The sequence below is a fragment of the Nyctereutes procyonoides genome, unplaced genomic scaffold (genome assembly GCF_905146905.1).
Source record: "Nyctereutes procyonoides isolate TBG_1078 unplaced genomic scaffold, NYPRO_anot_genome, whole genome shotgun sequence".
Classification (NCBI taxonomy): domain Eukaryota; kingdom Metazoa; phylum Chordata; class Mammalia; order Carnivora; family Canidae; genus Nyctereutes; species Nyctereutes procyonoides.
This window is the reverse complement of record NW_026575047.1, coordinates 17,739,124-17,757,873: the sequence shown is the minus strand read 5'-3', so window position 1 is coordinate 17,757,873 and position 18,750 is coordinate 17,739,124. Positions and strand designations below refer to the sequence as shown.

Sequence of the window (18,750 nt, the reverse complement as noted above, 5' to 3'; positions counted from 1 at the left end):
GAAACATAGACTGATGAGTCACCCGACAGAAACAGAAAAATATACTACTAAAAGCTAAGATCACGATTTCTCAATTCGTGATATTTGACCATCTGCAGAAAAGCAGCTCATCTGTTTACAGCGCAGCTTCCAGCACCTCCTCCATGTGAGCCTCCTCCAAGCAGGACAGCTCCTGCCCCACAGCCTGCAAGGAAGGTATGCTCAGTCTCAGGGGTCTCCCTAGAAGCCTAGAGAAGAAAGCAACATCTTCACCATCAGATCCCCCCTGACCACAGTGAAGGGCACTGGGGTGGGGAGGGTGTTAGAGTTGAACCTGGCACGTATAAGTGGCTGCATCACGGAATGAGAGCTTTCAAACTATGCCCCACGAAGCTGACAGCAAAGTCAGGGGCTGGGGAGGGGTGGGGAATGCAGCTGCCTTAGCTGGGGCTGCTGAAACAACGAACCATAGACTGAGTGGCTGCAGCAACAGACATTTATTTCTCACAGTTCTGGAGGCTGGAAATCCAAATTCAGAGTGCCAGCACCCTTCTCCTGGCTTGCCTCCTTCTTGTTATGCCCTTACGTGGCAAAGAGTGAGTGAGTGCACACTCTGGTCTCCTCCTCCTCTCACTTATGAGGCATGGATCCCAGATCCCATGGTGGACGCTTGACCCACGTGGCCTCCTCTAAACCCAGCTGCCTCCCAAAGGCCCCACCTCCAAACACCAGCACATTAGGTACTGGAGCTTCAACGTGTGAATTTTCAGGGGACACACTCAATCCACAGGAGGAGCAAATAGAGTTCTACGCTACCCCTTCTCTCCATTTTGGCAGAGCAATCAGATTGCGTGGGGTTTAGGGCCTCTAAGAACTTTCCTCTAAAAAAAGAGTGCAGTCAGTAGCTAAGAAAAAAATTATGAAAGTACAGGTAACAAGGTTTTATTATGACCAGAAGGAATAAGTTGGTATTTTGAGTCTTGATGGACTGGCAAAAATCACAACCTTTTTTTTTTTTTGCAGGGGAAGAGGAGACCTGGACGCCAGTAAGAAAGAGCTGCTTGAGCAAAGGTGCCACGGTACTCCAGCTCAGAGCCACCCCCTCCCTTCCGAATCCACGCTACTTCCTATTCATGTCAATAAGGCAGCTGACTTGTGCTGCCATGTGACATCTTATATATTTTATCTGGGGGGCATCTTTTATAAACCAGCTCCTGGGATAGGGCTTAGAGGTGAACAGTCATCTGGTCTACCTTTTATCCCACTTCTTCACATAGCCTGCTTCCTTGTCAGTGCAGGAAAACCTGACGTACCCCCGTGCAGGAAGCAGATTTTGAATGGTACTTCCAACCCCATCTGTTGTTCCAGGGCACCAACTAGGTACTTAACAGACATGTGCTTCCAAGTCCCCAGATTACCTGGAGGGCTACTCCAGTGCTGGCCATGATAAGCCCACCTGCCAGTGAAAAATCACTTGAAATCACGCGTAAGATGATAAAGAAGAGAACAGAACAACTCGGTAGACTCGAGACATGAGACAAACACAACCTGTTGATATAAAATCAGAGAAAATACAACTGACCCTTGAACAACACCCCCCCCCCAAAAAAAAAAATCCAAGGCAGGAGGGAGAAAGGAAAGGTCCTAATGGCACACACGGGTGACCTGTCCAAGCAGCAAGGAAAGCTCGATGAGGTTCTGCTTGCATAATGGTCCTGCAGTGAGGACTCTGAGTTGGTGGCTGACAAGGATGGATGATGCTAAGGGGCCCAGCTACAAACTCTGCTGCCCTTCCCCTCACCCCTTCTCATGCATCTGTGGCTAAACACGCGAACCCCACCCATCCCATTACACAATGCTTATCTGGATATGATCTAAGGTCAGACTCCATGAGAGGAAGCCCATTACTTAAAAGTTAGGAAATACTTTTTTGTGCTTCACTGGGGAGAGGGGATGGGGAAATCCACACTGTGAAACAAGAAGTTTACAACAGTGACCCCGGTTCTTCCCCCAATTTGACACACTGCTCACTGGGCTATATGTGGAAAGGTGACCTTTCCACCTGGAAAACCCCAGCCTCACTGCCTTCCTTATAAGGGCCCATATCCTGAAGGAAGCCAACTCAGGAAGCAGCACTCTCTTTGGTAGCCATATCTGCTCGGAGGTTGGGAAGCTTGGGTTGTCGCTGTGTAAGATTGCAGGCTTTGTCCTCAATGAGACCATGGAAACCAACAGTGTGATCACTAAGGTGGCTTCCACCCCTCCAGAGTCAGCACCTTGATGTTCATTCAAAACCCTAACAGACTTCACGCAATCTGGTTTATGAGTTAAAGTGAACATATAAAGTTCAAATGTTCTTTGAAAACTGTTTGTAGTAAGCAAATTCTTTAAACATTACCAGAGCTTACTTCGCCCAAAAAACTCATTAAACAACATTTCCTTCTGAAAGTCTACTGACCATGACTGAACATGGCACCTCCCAGAACACCAAGCTTCCATGTACAGTTCCTAAGAAGTGAGAGGTGTTACGTGTGCACATGGCGCAAAACAAAGGAGAAAAATTGGCTGCTCTGATGGAACAAAGTCATTTGGTAAAGACTTATTTCCACTCCAAAGGACAGACACTTTTCTAAACACCTTGGCACAACACAGAAAACCAAGTACTGTGCACACAGCCCAGAAACAGCACCTTAAATTTCCAGAAAGGTCAGCATGCCAGGAGCTGATCCTCCAGAGTCTGGGCCCGTGTGCTTAGCTGGCCAGATCTCAGCTCACTAGACGTGTCAACCTCTGGACATCTGGAAAGCTGCCCATCCTCTGGACCTTCTGCTGGGATGATTTTAAAGAGTGCAATGTCTCTGACTTTCTTTCCAATGATTCTGGTCGTCTGTCGCCCCTCATTGAGGGAGTTTGAAGAGAGACCAGTCTCCTATGTTTGCCAGCACTCTTGGCCCGTGCCTGGCTTTTCCATCTCTGAATCCAGAAAAGACAGCGGCGAGGTGAGTGAGGCGGGGCCTGTTGCCTCAGGTGTGTACCTGGGGTGGCACAGGAGCAGGACCCATGTCTCCTCTGGCTCTAACTTCAAGTAATGACATGCACTTTGCCAACAAGCTAAAGCCATGGTGCAAACACCCTGCACACTGTCCAGGAGGCTCAGAGAGGTTCTTTCTAACCATGTGAGTATCCTCCATATGCTGTGGAGTCCTTGGTGTCCCAAGAACATCCCTTTGCTTGTCCTAAAAGTCCAGGGATGATAGAAGGAAAGGTGGTGAGGGTTGAGAAGGCAGCTGGTTTTAGTGGCTTCCAAACCCTATGAGGAACAGACTGTCTACACTCTGATGTAGTTCCCGTCTCTTGGGTGTGTCCTCGCTGGCAAGTCTAACATCTCTAACTCCACGAGGTGGGTGCTGTCATCAAGCCCACACGACAGTAGAGGACTCTGTGGCAACCACCCTTGGTCAACAGCTCATACATGGAGGGGCCAGGACTGAAGCCCAGACCCAGTCTGGCTTAAAGATCCATACTCTTCAACTCAACATCAAAACAACAAATAATTCTATTACAAAGCAGGCAAAGGACTTGAAAAGACGATTCTCCAAAGATGATACACAAATGGCCAATAAGGGGATCCGTGGTGGTGCAGCGGTTTAGCGCCTGCCTTTGGCCCAGGGCGCGATCCTGGAGACCCGGGATCGAGTCCCACGTCGGGTTCCCGGTGCATGGAGCCTGCTTCTCCCTCTGCCTGTGTCTCTGCCTCTCTCTCTCTCTCTCTCTCTGTGTGACTATCATAAATAAATAAAAAAATTTAAAAAAAATGGCCAATAAGCATATGAAAAGATGCTCAACACCAGTACTCATTTAAGGAATGCAAATCAAAACCACGATGCAGTATCACCTTGTACCCATTACAGTGGCCACTTCAAAAGAACCCCAGAAAGCAATTATCGGTGAGGCTACGGAGGAGAAACCGGAACACTTGTGCACTGTTGGAAGGAATGAAAAATGGTGCAGCTGCTGTGGAAAACAGTAATAAGGCGGTTCCCCTCCCCCCAGATTAAAAACAGAATCACCATGTGATCCAGCCATCCCAATTCTAGATACATATGGAAAAGAACCGAAGGCAAGATCTTGGGCAGATATTTGCACAACCATGTTCACTACATCCCTAGTCACAATAACCAAAAGATACAAACAATCTAAATATCCACTGACAGAGAAATAAACAAGATCTCCCCCCCCAACACACACACACACACACACACACAGAATGGAATATTATTCAGCCTTAAAAAGGAAGGCAGTCTTGTCACATGCTGGATGAACCTTGAGGGCACTGCATTAAGGGAAATAATCCTGTCACAAAAAGTCAAATACTATACTCATTCCACTGATGTGAAGTGGCTACAGTAGTCAAACTCACAGAAGACAGAAAGTAGAATGGCAGTTGGCAGGAGTCAGACAGAAAAGGGAATGAAAAGTTGGTGTTTAATGGGTATAGACTTTCAGTTTTGCAAGATTAGAAAGTTCTGTAGAATCATTGCACAAAAATGTGAATTTACTTAACACCAAGTGAACCACACACTTACAAATGGTGAAGATGGTAAATTTTATGTGTTTCTTTACCAACTAAAAATTTTCAAATGTTTTTCTTCTTAAATCCATACTCTTCACCAGGATGCTTCACAAGGATTCTCCAGTGGATGTCTTTCTGAAATTATGCAGGACACTTTTTCTCTCCAAGAGCCAGAGGCCATTTGCAAAAATACTCATCATCATGGGAGTTACCAATCAGCACCAAGTTTCACCTTATTTCTCCTCAGGACTGACAAAACAGAGGACCATGAACTGGACTGAGACAATGAAAAAAGGCCCATTTTTAAAACTCTGTCAACTCAGAAAAGGTGGGTGTGCAAGGAAAGAGGCTTGGTATAAATGAAAATCTGAGAGTCCAGGATATCCTCCCAAAGGTCATGCCAATCCAAAACATGCAGTCAGAACACTCCCAAGCCCTGTCTCTCTGCCATGGAAACAGGTGTCTTGCCCTGGGTCTGAGGTTTTCCAAGGCCATGCACTTTTGCCTTCTTCAGGCCCGAGCTCTCATTTGTTATGCAATACTGCCTCTCATGGAGGGAGACGGTTACTGCCGGCCCCACGTTACAAAGGCAGGGACTGACGTCAGGTAGCAGGCCCAGAGTCCTTGAGGTGGGAGGCAACCAGGGTAGCCGTACCGACTACCCAGACGGACCTACCTCCACAGCTCCTATTCAGGCTTGGCCCTGCACTCGGCCAAGGCTGGGGGTGCTGATCCTGGACACTGTTCCTAAATACAATGCAGATGAAGGCCCCTGTAGGTCATATGGTCTTTGGGCCTTGGTCTTCTCATTTGTAAAATGAGCACTGGATTAAGAATTCCTTTTCTTTCTAATATGAAAAGCTCCAAATCAGCTTACTTGTCAACAGTATTGAGCTCCATAGACTCAGGGGATCATAACAGGAGTATGAAATAGAAGAAAGCTCCTAGATATCAGTCTTAATAATGTTTTTGTGCATCTCACTGCAAAGGCAAGGCAAACAAAAGCAAAAACCAATGGCTTCACATCAAACTAAAAAGCTTCTGCACCGTGGAAGAAATCATCATCAAAATGAAAAGGCAGGGATCCCTGGGTGGCTCAGCGGTTTAGCGCCTGCCTTTGGCCCAGGGTGTGATCCTGGAGTCCCAGGATTGAGTCCCACATCAGGCTCCCTGCATGGAGCCTGCTTCTCCCTCTACCTGTGTCTCTGCCTCTCTCTCTCTCTGTGTACTCTCATGAATAAATAAATAAAATCTTTAAAAAAGAAAATGAAAAGGCAACCCACTGAATGGAAGATATTGCAAACCACATATCCAGTAAGGGGTTAATATCCCAAACATATAAAGAACTCATACAACTTAACAACAAAACACAATCTGATTATAAAATGAATAGAGGATCTAAACAGGTAATTTTCCAAAGATGATATTTATACGGCCAACAGGATGTTCAGCATCCTAAACCCTAGGGAAATGCAAACCAAAACCACAGTGAGTGAACACCTCACACCAGTTAGAATGGTTATCAAGAAGACAAGAAACAAGTATTGGGGAGGATGTGGAGAAAGGGGGACCCTCAGGGCACCGCTGGCAGGAATATAAACCAATGCAGCCACTCTGGAAAAAGTGTTTGGAGGTTCCTCAAAAAGTTAAGGATAGAACTACCATATGATCCAGCTATTCCACTTCTGGATACTCATCTGAAGAATACAAACATACTAATTTGAAAAGATACGTGCTCTTTCTGTTCACAGTAGCAATATTTACAAGAGCCGAGAAAAAGAAGCAACCTACGTGTTCACTGATGATGAGTGGAGAGAGAAGTTGTGGTGTATACATTACAGTGGAGTACCACTGAGCCATTAAAAAAAAGAAGAAGAAGAGGGGGATCCCTGGGTGGCTCGGCAGTTTGGCGCCTGTCTTTGGCCCAGGGTGCGATCCTGGGGTCCTGGGATCGGGTCCTGCGTTGGGCTCCCTGCGTGGAGCCTGTTTCTCCCTCTGCCTGCGTCTCTGCCTCTCTCTCTCTCTCTCTATGTCTATCGTGAATAAATGAATAAAATCTTTAAAAAAAAAAGAAGAAGAAGAAGAAGAATGAAATCTTACCATGTCTCACAACTTGGATAAACCTTGAGGGTACTATGCTAAGTGAAGAAAGTCAGAAGAAAGACAAACACAAGAGTATGACTTCACTCATGTGGAATGTAAAACCAAACTTACAGATTGGTGGTGATCAGAAAGGGAGGAGAGGGGAGGGCATGGGGAAAATGGGCAAAAGGGGTCGAATGTATGGGGATGGATGGTAACCAGACTTTTGGAAGTGATCGCTTCATAATGAATACAGACATCAAGTTATATAGTATTGCACTTATATGTGTAATTTACCAATTTTGCCTCAATTTAACAACATAATAAAATGAAATACAGACACCATGATATGTTTCCTATCTTCATATCACTGACACGACTTCTTCAGAAACAGTAAACCATGATATCATCAGGAACCTTAAAATGACTTCAACCACAGAGTTTAAACTTTAACAAACCATATTAATATGGAAATAGAACATACCAATTTGGACTCGTCTATCGAATGCAATTCCAAAAGAGAAGTTTTTAGTTGCACAGCCAGAGCAATCTGAGATGAAATGTGGTATCTTTAAAGCTACCGGATATAGAGAAAAACATTCCATGGGCTTTTAAATTTCTTAATGTTACTTTAATTCCAAATTTCTGCTGAAACCAGAGAAATTTGGAATCTCAATGATCATTAGACAACAAGGTGCTAGGGACATTGAGGCTCCTTCCTGGGACGGTGAGTGGGTAGTGTGTGGCCCTAGTGAGGCAAAGGCCCAAAAGATGAGGCACAAGAGATGACTGTGGCCCACAGGCCACAATAAAAACCCTTCAAACGAAGAGTTTTATCTCTAACTTTTAGGCTAGGTATCTGCAAATTAAGGCTATCACTTTCTCTGCTCAAATTACTGGTTATGCCAAGTTTGATAATTCCAGACAGAAAGAGGGGGAAATCACCAAATGAGGTCTGTAGTTCAAGTCCACAAAAGAGAGAACTAATTCTATCATCAGGTCCCATTTCCAATGAATCTGAATACTTGGGACGCCTGGGTGGCTCAGCAGTTGAGTGCTTGCCTTTGGCTCGGGGCATGATTCTGGAGTCCTGAGATCGAGTTCCGCATCGGGCTTCCTGCGGGGAGCCTGCTTCTCCCTCTGCCTGTGTCTCTGCCTCTCTCTCTGCTGTGTGTCTCTTATGAATAAGTAAATAAAATCTTAAAAAAAAAAAAAGAATCTGAATACTTGCTACGCGTCATGATCTGAGACAGGAATGTGTTTCCATTATAACCCTCTATGAGACTAATATATTTTGAACATCTTTCTTAATCAAAAATTAATTTTTCCTACCATCAATGTCACATTCTAAAATTGAAAAAGACAAAGGGGAAAATATCACCTATTATCACAACTTCCCACACCTCTGTAGAAAATGTCCTTGTATTTCTTCCTCTGTGTGTATGTTATTTGTCACAGAGTATAATCTGAGTAGTTATAATAAAATACCCATATTTGGTTAGTACTGCAAAGTCATCTATCTTGTATCCAGCAGAAATCAAGCAACAATCTATGAACCGAACCCTGTGCCAGGTCCAGAAGCATAAGAAGACTGCGGCCTTGCCTTAATGGAACTTTAACTCAGTTTCAGAGACGTACCAGAGACGTACCCACAGTGCTTGCAGTGGCCTGTCGAGGAGGCACAAGGGGACGCAGGCGTGGGGGTCCCCCCCAGGCAGGCTCACTCACACCACAGGCCTCGGGCCCATGGAGAGCCCGGCGATGGCTCGCCCGTCCTTCTTCCTCCGGGGACATTGCGACCATCTCTGGCTGCTGAGCCACGTGACCACTACACCTTACTCTAAGAATCCCAAATTCCTATGGGTAAACATGTTAATCTAACTGCATTCCCAGCAGTGGAATTTCTGACAGAAAGTCACCAGCTTCTTTCCAAGCACTTCTGGTAATAAGAAAGGCACATGCTTGTCACACACCATTTCACCTACTTCCCGATAACCAGTAACCATGATAAAGCCAGTGAACTCCAGTTATTGTCAAGGTTCTGCCTTTGGTTGGTCAACAGCTTCATTAATAGGAATACACTGACTTGTGGAAGCTGGAGGCTGTGCCTTCTCTTCCCAGCGCAGGCCCTGCCCTGTCCTCCCCATCATCTAGATGGTAACTTGAGTGGGTCCCCTGTGCCATGCTGGCACCACGCTTCTGTCCCTCCATGGAGGAGCTGCCATGAGTTGGGCCAGTCAGCTCCCAAGCATGTAAGGGGAGACACAGAGCGGCAGTTAGGTAATCAGATGCCTCTGGAGCTGTGGGGTCATGCACTTGGAGGCTGGTGTGACTGTACAGAGTGACGGGCCAGCTGGGAACGCTGGTGTGTGGAATAAAGAGGAAACCAGAAGAAACATTACATGGCCCTAAAAACAGGGAGCCAGAGAGACTTCCGTGTCTCCAGACAACTTCTAGTTTCCAGCTCTTGCTCTTATCTTGATGTTTAAAATCTCCTTCTGATTAAGCTTGCTTGAGTCATTTTCTGTCTCTTGCAACAAAACAATCCCTGACTAAGTCTCATCTGTTTCCTGAGCATTCCCTGAGCGCCGCCTATATGCAATGGGCATTTGAGGACAGCTGAGAGCTGAAAACAACTTCCTTTCTCAAGAAACTAGCAACTGGTGGGTAGGCAAGAAAAGAACATAATCAGGAAAAGTAGGCTGGTGATAATCGGGTCTGGTTTAACGGAAAGAGAAGGGAATGCAGCCATGACAACCAAGAGTCCAGACCTTTCGACCATGGTCTGCCTGCAGGACCACAAGTGGGTCCCCCTCCCTCTCTGAGCCTGTTTCTTAATCTATAAAATCAGACATTTGAAATTTCCAAGTCCTTGTGTGCTTTTAACAATTCCTTAAAAGCAATGCACCCAGTGCCTCCTACATACGCGGTGACAGTATTTTTGGCAGCCATGCGGGTCGTAGAGTATCTGTAAGCTCTGTGCCAAGTTTACCACCTCAGTTAGGAGACGACGGAGCACAGGCACCATCCTGAAGGCCGTGCTCACAGTTCTGAGTGACGGGGTCAGGGCTAAGTAACGCGTTAAAGAACTCATCACCTAGAGAGGCCTGTGCAAGAGAATCTGGGTGAGGGAAACGTTCTAGAGCCAGCCACTGGCCACACGTGGTTCTTAAGCACTGGAAGTGGGGCTAGGGTCAGGAACTAAATTTTGCACTGTATTTAAGGGTAATTAGTTTACATTTGTTTAATGAGCCCTACGTGGGTAGTGGCAACCATGGAACAGTGTAGACCTAGAGGTCAGGACAGGTAACCCCAAGACAAAGTAGGATCAAGCATCGGGGAAGGAGAGGAGGATTACGTCCAAGAGAAAAGAGGAAGAGACGATGACACTGAAGTGGCCTGGAAGGATTTGGAGAGGCTGTCAGGGCTGAAGTGTGGTGTGCTGGGTGCAGAGAGGACGAGAGAGGAAGAGGAGCTTTCTGGATCCATCCCTGCAAGATCATGGCTGCGTGAAGAAACCCAGCAAGTGGGTGAGCAGCAAAGCACCGTGGCCCGTGCTGCAGGCCCCCTGGCTCCCACCCCATACTCATTCTCCCCTCTGCCCTTACAACTGTGGATACTGCACTAGGTGGCAACAAGCTCAGCCAAAGATCACCATCTCCCAGCCTCCCCTGTGACTACTAGCAGCCGGTGACACAGTTCCAGATAATACCACCAAGTGGAGCTCTACTAGGGATTTCTGCAACAGTCTGGCTCTCTTGATAGAGAGGGGTCATCCTCTCCTCCTCAGTCCCTCCCTCTTCATTCATCTTGGAAGCACAAGGGAAGCCAAAGGTGCGGCATCCACCTTGTGACCATGAGGCATTGGGGAGGATGGACGGGGAAACAGAAAAGCCCCCCCCCCCCAGATCACCTGCTGTAACATCAATGAAGCCACTGAACCAGCTTTTTGCTCTCTCATCCCCCAAACTGCCAGTTTGGGGAGAAACATCAGTCCCTCCTCACTTACACCAGAGTAGCAAGATTTCTAGTGCATTCAGTCAGACGATCTCTAAATGACATTGAATTTGGCACCTGGAGATGACCGGCTAAAAAATGTGGAACCAGCAGGGCGGAGGAAATTGGGGAGGAGGTGAGGAGGGACCCCCAGCAAATGAGCGGCAGTCCTATGGCTTTGCTTGGTGCCAGTAAAACATCTGGTATAACTGGCCTGCTCTGTACAGGGGAGTACACCAGGCATGACACGCCACGGTGTTAGGAACGATGGAAGAAAATTCCAGAACATGGTGTGCACAGATTGCTCCAGGGGAGAACGATGAACGCGTTCTGCAAACAGCAGTAGGAAGAAAGAGCACTTTGTCAGGGCGCCCATCCCCACCCCTGAACCTCTACGTCATCCTGCGAACCTTGCAAGGCTCAAGAGGCTGCTGGCTTCTGTGACCCGCCCAACAACCAGGCCGGGGCAAGTAAGAAACACTGCCCCTCGGGAACTGTTTGGGGAAGGTGATGCTACCAAAAAAAAAAAAAAAAAAAATCTAAAAACCAAACTGTCTTTCATCGAAAGTTCTCTCAAGTGAACACACCTGGACAGGAAGCAGACCACAAGACCTCAACTTACTGTGACCAACCTATTATTCCCTCAAGGGTAAAATGCACAGTTTGGTACCACAAATTATTTTCGGAATCACAGACGACCATAGTTAACAGCTTTTCTTTATCAATAAATGATGTTTAAAATCTTGTTAGTGTCCATTCTGTAAATATTTTCATTCAGATGAAAGTGGTAAGACAAATTTACTTGAAAAAAAAAAGATCCATTTAGAAAGTAGTTTCTATGCATCCCTTGGCTTTATCTCAGCATTTTACAAAACCTAGAGCGCACCATGTATGCCAACAGCTGTAATTCTGGAGCTGCTAGCTTACATCCAGTGCGAAGGCATGGCTTTGCTACCTCCAGGAGACGTACGTGCCTTCACTTAAATGGTATTAATAGAAACCATTCAACTAGGAAAGTTCTAGTTCTGTTTTTAAAAATTAGGATGTAAAAAAAAAAAATTAGGATGTAATAATGCCTAAACCGGATGCTGTATTAACAAAGGTTAACACTGAATTCTAGAATCCTTCCAACATAAGAAATTGTTCTTTCATCTATCACAAACACAAATTTAAGCATATATTCCCAAAATTTAACGGTTCATCAGTGGGATTAAGAGACTGGATTTAGGGGCATCTGGATGGCTCAATCAGCACAACATGTGACTTTTAATCTTGGGGTCATGCATTCAAGTCCCACAGTGGGCTTTGAGCTTACTTTAAAAAATAAAATAAAATATAAAAAAAAAGAGACTGGATTTACAACCAATGTGGTTTGAATTGTAGCTGTGCCGACTAAGTGCTGCGGGAGCCGTGGCCACGTCACCCAGGATTTCCAGCCTCACCCCTAAGAAGATCAGTGTGAGAATTACCATCCAACTGTGGAAAAGTGCAAACACCAAAGACTTAATACACGATAAAGATAATCACAATGACTAGTATTAATATTTGGTTACTTTTATTGCAAAGAAAACAGGACCTGTTGGCTGTTTCATAATCTGCCATAGAACACATTTCTACTTTTCAGTCTGTTGTTCATTTTACTAATGACCACTGAGGGCTTTTTGGTTGGATTTTAAATCAGGATAGGCTGTACCCTTGCCTGCCAGCCACTGCAGTGTGAGAAATTCGGAGGGCCTCCAAGTGTGGTCCCCAAACCTCCAAAATCAGCATCACGTGGGAGGCTGTAAGAAATGCAAATTCTCAGGCTCCCCCAAGAATTCCATCTCCAGAACCAGAAATTTTAGAACCAAGGAACAGCAGTGTGTGTCTCCACGAATCCTCCAAGGGGTCTTAAGTACACTTGTTTTGAGAGCAGCTAAAGGAGATGTAGTCCTGGGCCAATACCACTAACATGTGGCCCTGTGATGGCCTCCCTGGGATTGAAAGAGCCTCCTGATGGAGGCTCCTTACGCCCTTCGCCTTCCCAGGTGCTCCGGGGAGACAACACCAGACTCCCTGCACCTTCTCACTCAGCCTGACGCAGAAGGCAGGCAACCAAGGCCAGCCAGCAGGGAAACCTGGTACTGGGGGACCCAACCTCAGCCATTCCTACTGGCCTAACAATCCCAGTGGTCAGAATCACAGAGGACAACTCAGAGCCCCCCCTGGAGGAGAACGTGTTCACACCAGCTCACCCACAAAACCCGCTCTGTACATACGTCCACACAAAAACACATGCATGAGTGTTCACAGCGGCACTGTTGCCAACAGCCCAAGGGGGGGGGGGACCAAATGTCCATCACAACTGGCAAATGGATAAACAAAATGTGGCCTATCCTTATGATGGATACTGATGGCCCACAAAAAGTAATGATGCACTGATACACACTACAATGTGATGAACCCTGAAAACATCTCAGTGAAAAGAGCCATCCACAAAGGGCCACATAGTACATGATTCCACTTGCATGGCATGGTCAGAAGAGGCAGCCAGCAAAGAGATGAGCGTCTGCCCCGGGTTTGAAGGAGGGGTGGGAGGTACGGGTTTTTTTCTTGAGAGACAAAAATATTTTAAAGTTAGGTTGTGCTAGGGATGCCTGGGGACCTTAGCAGTGGAGCATCTGCCTTTGGCTCAGGGCATGATCCCAGGGTCCTGGGATTGAGTCCCACATTGGGCTCCCTGCATGGAGCCTGCTTCTGCCCCTGCCTGTGTTTCTGCCTCTCTCTCTGTGTGTCTCTCATGAATAAATAAATAAAATATTTAAAAAATAAAATAAAATGCAGTTGTGTTAATGACTGTACACCTCTATGAACACAGGGATAAAAACAATGAATTGGGGGATCCCTGGGTGGCTTGGCGGTTTGGCGCCTGCCTTTGGCCCAGGGCGCGATCCTGAAGTCCTGGGATCGAGTCCCGTGTCAGGTTCCCGGCATGGAGCCTGCTTCTCCCTCTGCCTGTGTCTCTGCCTCTCTCTTTCTCTATGTCTATCATGAATGAATGAATGAATGAATGAATGAATGAATGAATCTTTAAAAAAATGAATTGCACAGTTTTTTTTCAACTGTACACTTTAAATGGGTAAATTGCATAGTATACGAATTATATTTCAAAAAAGCAGTTTCTTAAACAAAACAAACCTTTCCTGCCAAACCCTTTCTCAGAGCTGTCCAGCTCACAAGCAGGCCATAGGGTAGAAGGGCACAGCTGCGAGGAGGGCCTGGAGGAAGATGAGGGACACAGGCACCTAAGGTGCGGTATTTAAGGAGATCCTTATTCTCAGGGTCTGGACTTACGGGACCCTGAAAGTGAGCGCCTCATTTAATTTTGCATGCAGGACACCTGCTTGCCTGACCCCAGTCCTGCCCGGATTCTGAGGCTGCTTCATGTTCGAATATATCTACAGATTGTAGCCCCCTAAAAATATCTTCAGACTACTTAACCATTCCCTCGCTTTTTAAGTTTCAATAGCTCTCTATGACCTAAGATTAAGGTTCAAAGGTGACAAATCAAGATCTTCTACTGTGCGCTTTAAGCCTGCAGACACACCTTCACAGGCTCTGGAGTTCAATTAGCCCTAAGCCTGCCAACTAGAGTGCTCTAAGCAGGGATTCACACCCAGGCCTTCGGATCCCAGGGCCTCCAGTGCCCAGCACCCGGCCCTCTGCTCCTGCAGCCTTCCCACCAAGCAGAGAGGCTGAGATGGTTTCTTTGTCTCACCAACAACCTTGGCTCCAGCCTCCTTTGCACAAAGTGTTAAGGACAGGGTGTTTTACTGTGGATGGTTTATTAGGAAAAGCTCAGGCACCTGGGCGGTTCAGTTGGGTAAGCGTCTGCCTTGGGCCCAGGTCATGATCCTGGGGTCCTAAGATCAAGCCCCACATTGGGCTCCCTGCTTGGCAGGGAACCTGCTTCTTCCTCTCCCTGCTTGCACTCTCTTTCTGTCAAATCAGTAAATAAAATCTTAAAAAAAAAAAAAAAAAAGGAAAAGCTCAATCAATGCTAACTTAACAACGGTTATCATGCACAAAATTAGCAAACTAAGGTAAAATCTTGCCATTCACTATGCTTCCCAAAGTCTGTAATGACGGGCCAAGAACCACAATAAAGGGGGGAAAATCTAGGAGGCTGAAACTACAGAAATCCATGAACAATCATTTCTGGCTTGCGATATTTATCTTGAACCTGGTCTTTATTCACCACAGGAGAGCAAAGTTACATGGAGAGTAAATTAAGAACAATTTTAAAAAGCCATGCAACTGGCAGAGACCTTTTTTTTTTTTCTTTCTTATTTTACCCACGCCCAAGAACCCTGTAGAATAAGAAAAAAGCACATCTCAATTTCAGAAGGTAGCTCTCCATTCAAATACGCTGGAAATGAACAAGGGAGATACATACTGCAACAAAAACAAGCCCAAAAACAAAATCACAGGGGGAAAAAGAAGGGATTTCTGAGATTGGAAAAGAATGCAGGGCCAGCAAGACAGAGGGAACAACACTGCCACCAAGTGGTGACGGTGCCTCAAGTCACCCTCTGACATCTAGACCAAAGATCTCAGCGGGGACAGCAATCAGAATGCCTTGTGGGATGGGTGTGGACACGCGTGTGTGTTTTGTTTTTTTTAAAGAATTCATGCCTGGCTGGGCCCCATCCCCACCCAACTGACTCGGTGAGGCAAGATGCAGAGGGGCAGGTGCACCTGTATGTAAAATCTCCTTCTTCTGTGACTTTGGTGCACAGGGAAAGCTAAGAACCAGGGATCAAAACAAAAGGTCATACAGATGTCACCATGATGCTTGTATTTTCAGTAAAGTTTCACTTGCAGTCCTCCTGCTTATATGATCCATTAAAATTTCCTGATGGTATATAAATTCTTTAAAATTTGGCTATGGGGAATCCCTGGGTGGTGCAGCGGTTTGGCGCCTGCCTTTGGCCCAGGGCGCGATTCTGGAGACCCGGGATCGAATCCCACATAGGGCTCTCGGTGCATGGAGCCTGCTTCACCCTCTGCCTATGTCCCTGCCTCTTTCTCTTTCTCTTTCTCTCTCTCTCTCTCTCTGTGTGACTATCATAAAATTAAAAAAATAAAATAAAAAAATAAATAAATAAAATAAAATATAATAAAATTTGGCTATGTGCAACACAAGCCAATCCTAGTTCTCCTGACAGTTTTTACATTTTTGGCAATATAAAGTAATCATGATTAAGATTCTGTTCCTTGGTCTTGCCATTGGTATTAACATCTAATACCTAACTCAACAGGCCAGGCTTCAGCTGATCAAACATTAGACACAGCTATACTCACAACACAAAACCCTCTGAATGTTAGTTTCGCTGGACTATTTGCTTACACAGTGTGTTTCAAATCAATAGATCTCTAGATTTTCTTTTTTCTTTTAAACAGGACATATAAAGTCTGAACGCTTCAATTGCTGGTGAAATCTCTGATTTAAAACACTTCAATGAAAGTTATCAGACGAACGCTAAAATTGTTCTTGGCACACGGCGTAGATAAAAGGATGCTCCCCCTTTCCAGAGCCAGGAGTTACCTAAAAACTTATTTCTCTAACAACAAAGGATCATCTTTTGTATGATGCTCTAGGAGGCAAAACTGTGGAGTATTCCCACCAAGTACCCGTCACAAGTTTGTGCATTCTGCAGGCCTGACAAGGAGCTCAGAGCCCCTGTGCCCTGGGGGCCACCCAAGAGACAAAGCTCCCCCAGAAAATAAGGCGGCAGGAAAGGGGCAGAGCACCACATGCTTGGTTTCATTTGGCACACTACCAAATTTGTCTTACCCCTCTATTTTTCCCCACGTTTACCACTGCATTTTCCCCACCAAACTCTTGCCTTCTCTAGGAAGCACCAACCTTCTCAAAAAATGTCACCGGTGACCTAGATTTCTTGGAGGTCTGAGATACCTGGGTGCCTCCTTGGGTTATTGTTATCCGCAGTGATGCACAGCAGCAGAAAGAGGCACAGGAGTCCCATTCTATGTCTAGAAGGTCTGGGCTGGGGGCACCTGGGTGACTTAGTGGCTGAGCATCTATCTGCCTTTGGCTCAGGTTATGATCCTGGGGTCCTGGGATCGAGTCTCGCATCGGGCTCCCCATAGGGAATCTGCTTCTCCCTCTGCCTATGTCTCTGCCTCTCTGTGTCTCTCATGAATAAATAAAATCTTAAAAAAAAAAAAAAAAAAGGAAGGTCTGGACTGGATTTATCGTGGTTGCTTGTTTTAAGCCCTTGCTACTCATAGTGCACCAGCAGCATCAGCATCACCGGACAGTTTATCAGAAAGGGAGAACCTCTGGACCAGACCAGAACCTGTCTCTGTACAAGCTCCCCAGAGGACTCTAAGCACACGAACATTCGAGACCACAGCCACTCAATGCACAGAGGCATTCGCGTCTTCATCCGTGAGATGGGAGCACCTGCCCTGGCTTCACCTTCAGTATAGTCCTATGGTCGGATCAACATTGGGAAGGCTCTAAAAATGGGAAGGCTGCAATCCAGACCCCAGCATGACCACCCGCTCAGAACAACGATCTCTGCGCTCAGCCCATGCCCTACAACCCTCAGCAGCTTCGCCCTGGGACAGATTGAACTGCACCCCATGATACCATGTCTGTGGAGTTGATAGCTTACTTAGCGTCTCACAAACTCCTCACCAAAGAACCCAGAACACATAGGAGACAGAATGCATTTTCCTGGGTTTTCTGGGACAGTAGCCATAAGTGATCGCCACAAACTTAAAAAGCATCACTGAAGACTTTTGTTTTAAATTGAAGCAACCACGCAGCTGTTTGTATTCTATTTTATGATCTATGTTTGTTTTATTGCAAAAACATGCGCCTTGCCAAGTCTGCAAGTACAACCTGGTGATTCCCCTACTTACAGATTCCCTTCCATTCCCTCCAATGGCATACACCTGCCCTGCCCCTCTGAAGTTCAGGATGGAAACAATTCCTCCTGGACTTTTGCTAAAGTCAAGCAGGGATTCCTACAAGAAACCAACTGGTCTCTGTTGAATTAAAAAAAAAAAAAAAACAAACAGTCTGGGATTTGGGAACGTCTGCGCTGGTCCTACTAGACATATGTGAGTAAATTTCTAAATAGAAATTAACTGCCTGTCTTCTTCAGAAGGCTCTCCAGAACATAAAATTCAGATTCCTGCCACTGAATTATTTCAGAGATTCTGTATATAGAGAGTCACACTCCCCTGGATAAACAACAGGCTGATTTTGTGGGAGACAACATCTGCCCGGTTCTATGCCCACCTCTGTCCACATGCCCTTTGTACTTTCCTCCTCTTGCACTATAATTAGAGCCACGCTCCTCACTAACACTCTTCTCTCCGGGTTTGAGCCCATCTGTCAAAAAAAAAAAAAAAAAAATGAGGACATCAGAGTTACAGGAAATTCTATTTCTCTTTCACTTATATCCTTAACACTCGTGCAAACAGCATGGCTTTTAAATTACTGGTGGTTTTATTAGTATTTTCCAGGTGGGATGACATGGGTGGGATGGCACAAACACCGGCCTCACTTTTTAGGCTGGAAAAAAAGGCCAGAAAGTTTCCCATCTGTTTAAAGTTTGCACTGCCGAAACAGAAATGCCAAGTGGTCAGAGGCAGCCACGCTGAGCATCTGAGACACTTGAAAAGGCACGATTGAGGGTTCCCTGCAAGCACACTTCCACTTCCACTGTGCCCAAGGCAGAGCACCAGCTCCCTGAAGCCACCCGCTGCAGCACAGCCGCCAGGGCAAGGAGGGAACAGAGGTCACCAGCCACTTCCAGCAGCACACAGCCCTCCGGAGACCGTCTGGCCAAAAACACGGAGCTCAGGGCTCTACCATGTCTGAGGACCTGGAGGTGTCTCAGCTGCAGGGAGACACAGAGAGCTGCAGTGGGGGCCAGGTGGCCGCAGAGCACAGTGGAAGGTGGGGGCATTTCTGCACCTACGGGTGGGGAGCAGACAGTGGCAGGGGATGAAGATGCTGATTTGGGAGAAGAATATTCACAGATACTGAGAAACCTCTCTCCTTCCCCTGCACACGCCGCTCCTAATGTGGACATGGAGGG

The 18,750-nt window shown here is 46.2% G+C and overlaps 1 protein-coding gene across 5 annotated transcripts in view; it reads right to left on the bottom strand.

Moving 5' to 3' along the window:
* Nucleotides 1-18,750, bottom strand: part of TBC1D1 (TBC1 domain family member 1) — a 237,772-nt gene that overhangs the window by 60,630 nt on the left and 158,392 nt on the right. For 3 of the 5 annotated variants that reach the window (XM_055326533.1, XM_055326535.1, XM_055326537.1), the window contains one exon: nucleotides 17,946-18,038. The exons of the other annotated variants lie outside the window; for them this stretch is intronic. In XM_055326533.1, the coding sequence (XP_055182508.1) occupies nucleotides 17,946-18,038 (93 nt within the window). The remainder of the gene's footprint in view (nucleotides 1-17,945; nucleotides 18,039-18,750) is intronic. 5 annotated transcript variants of the gene reach the window in all.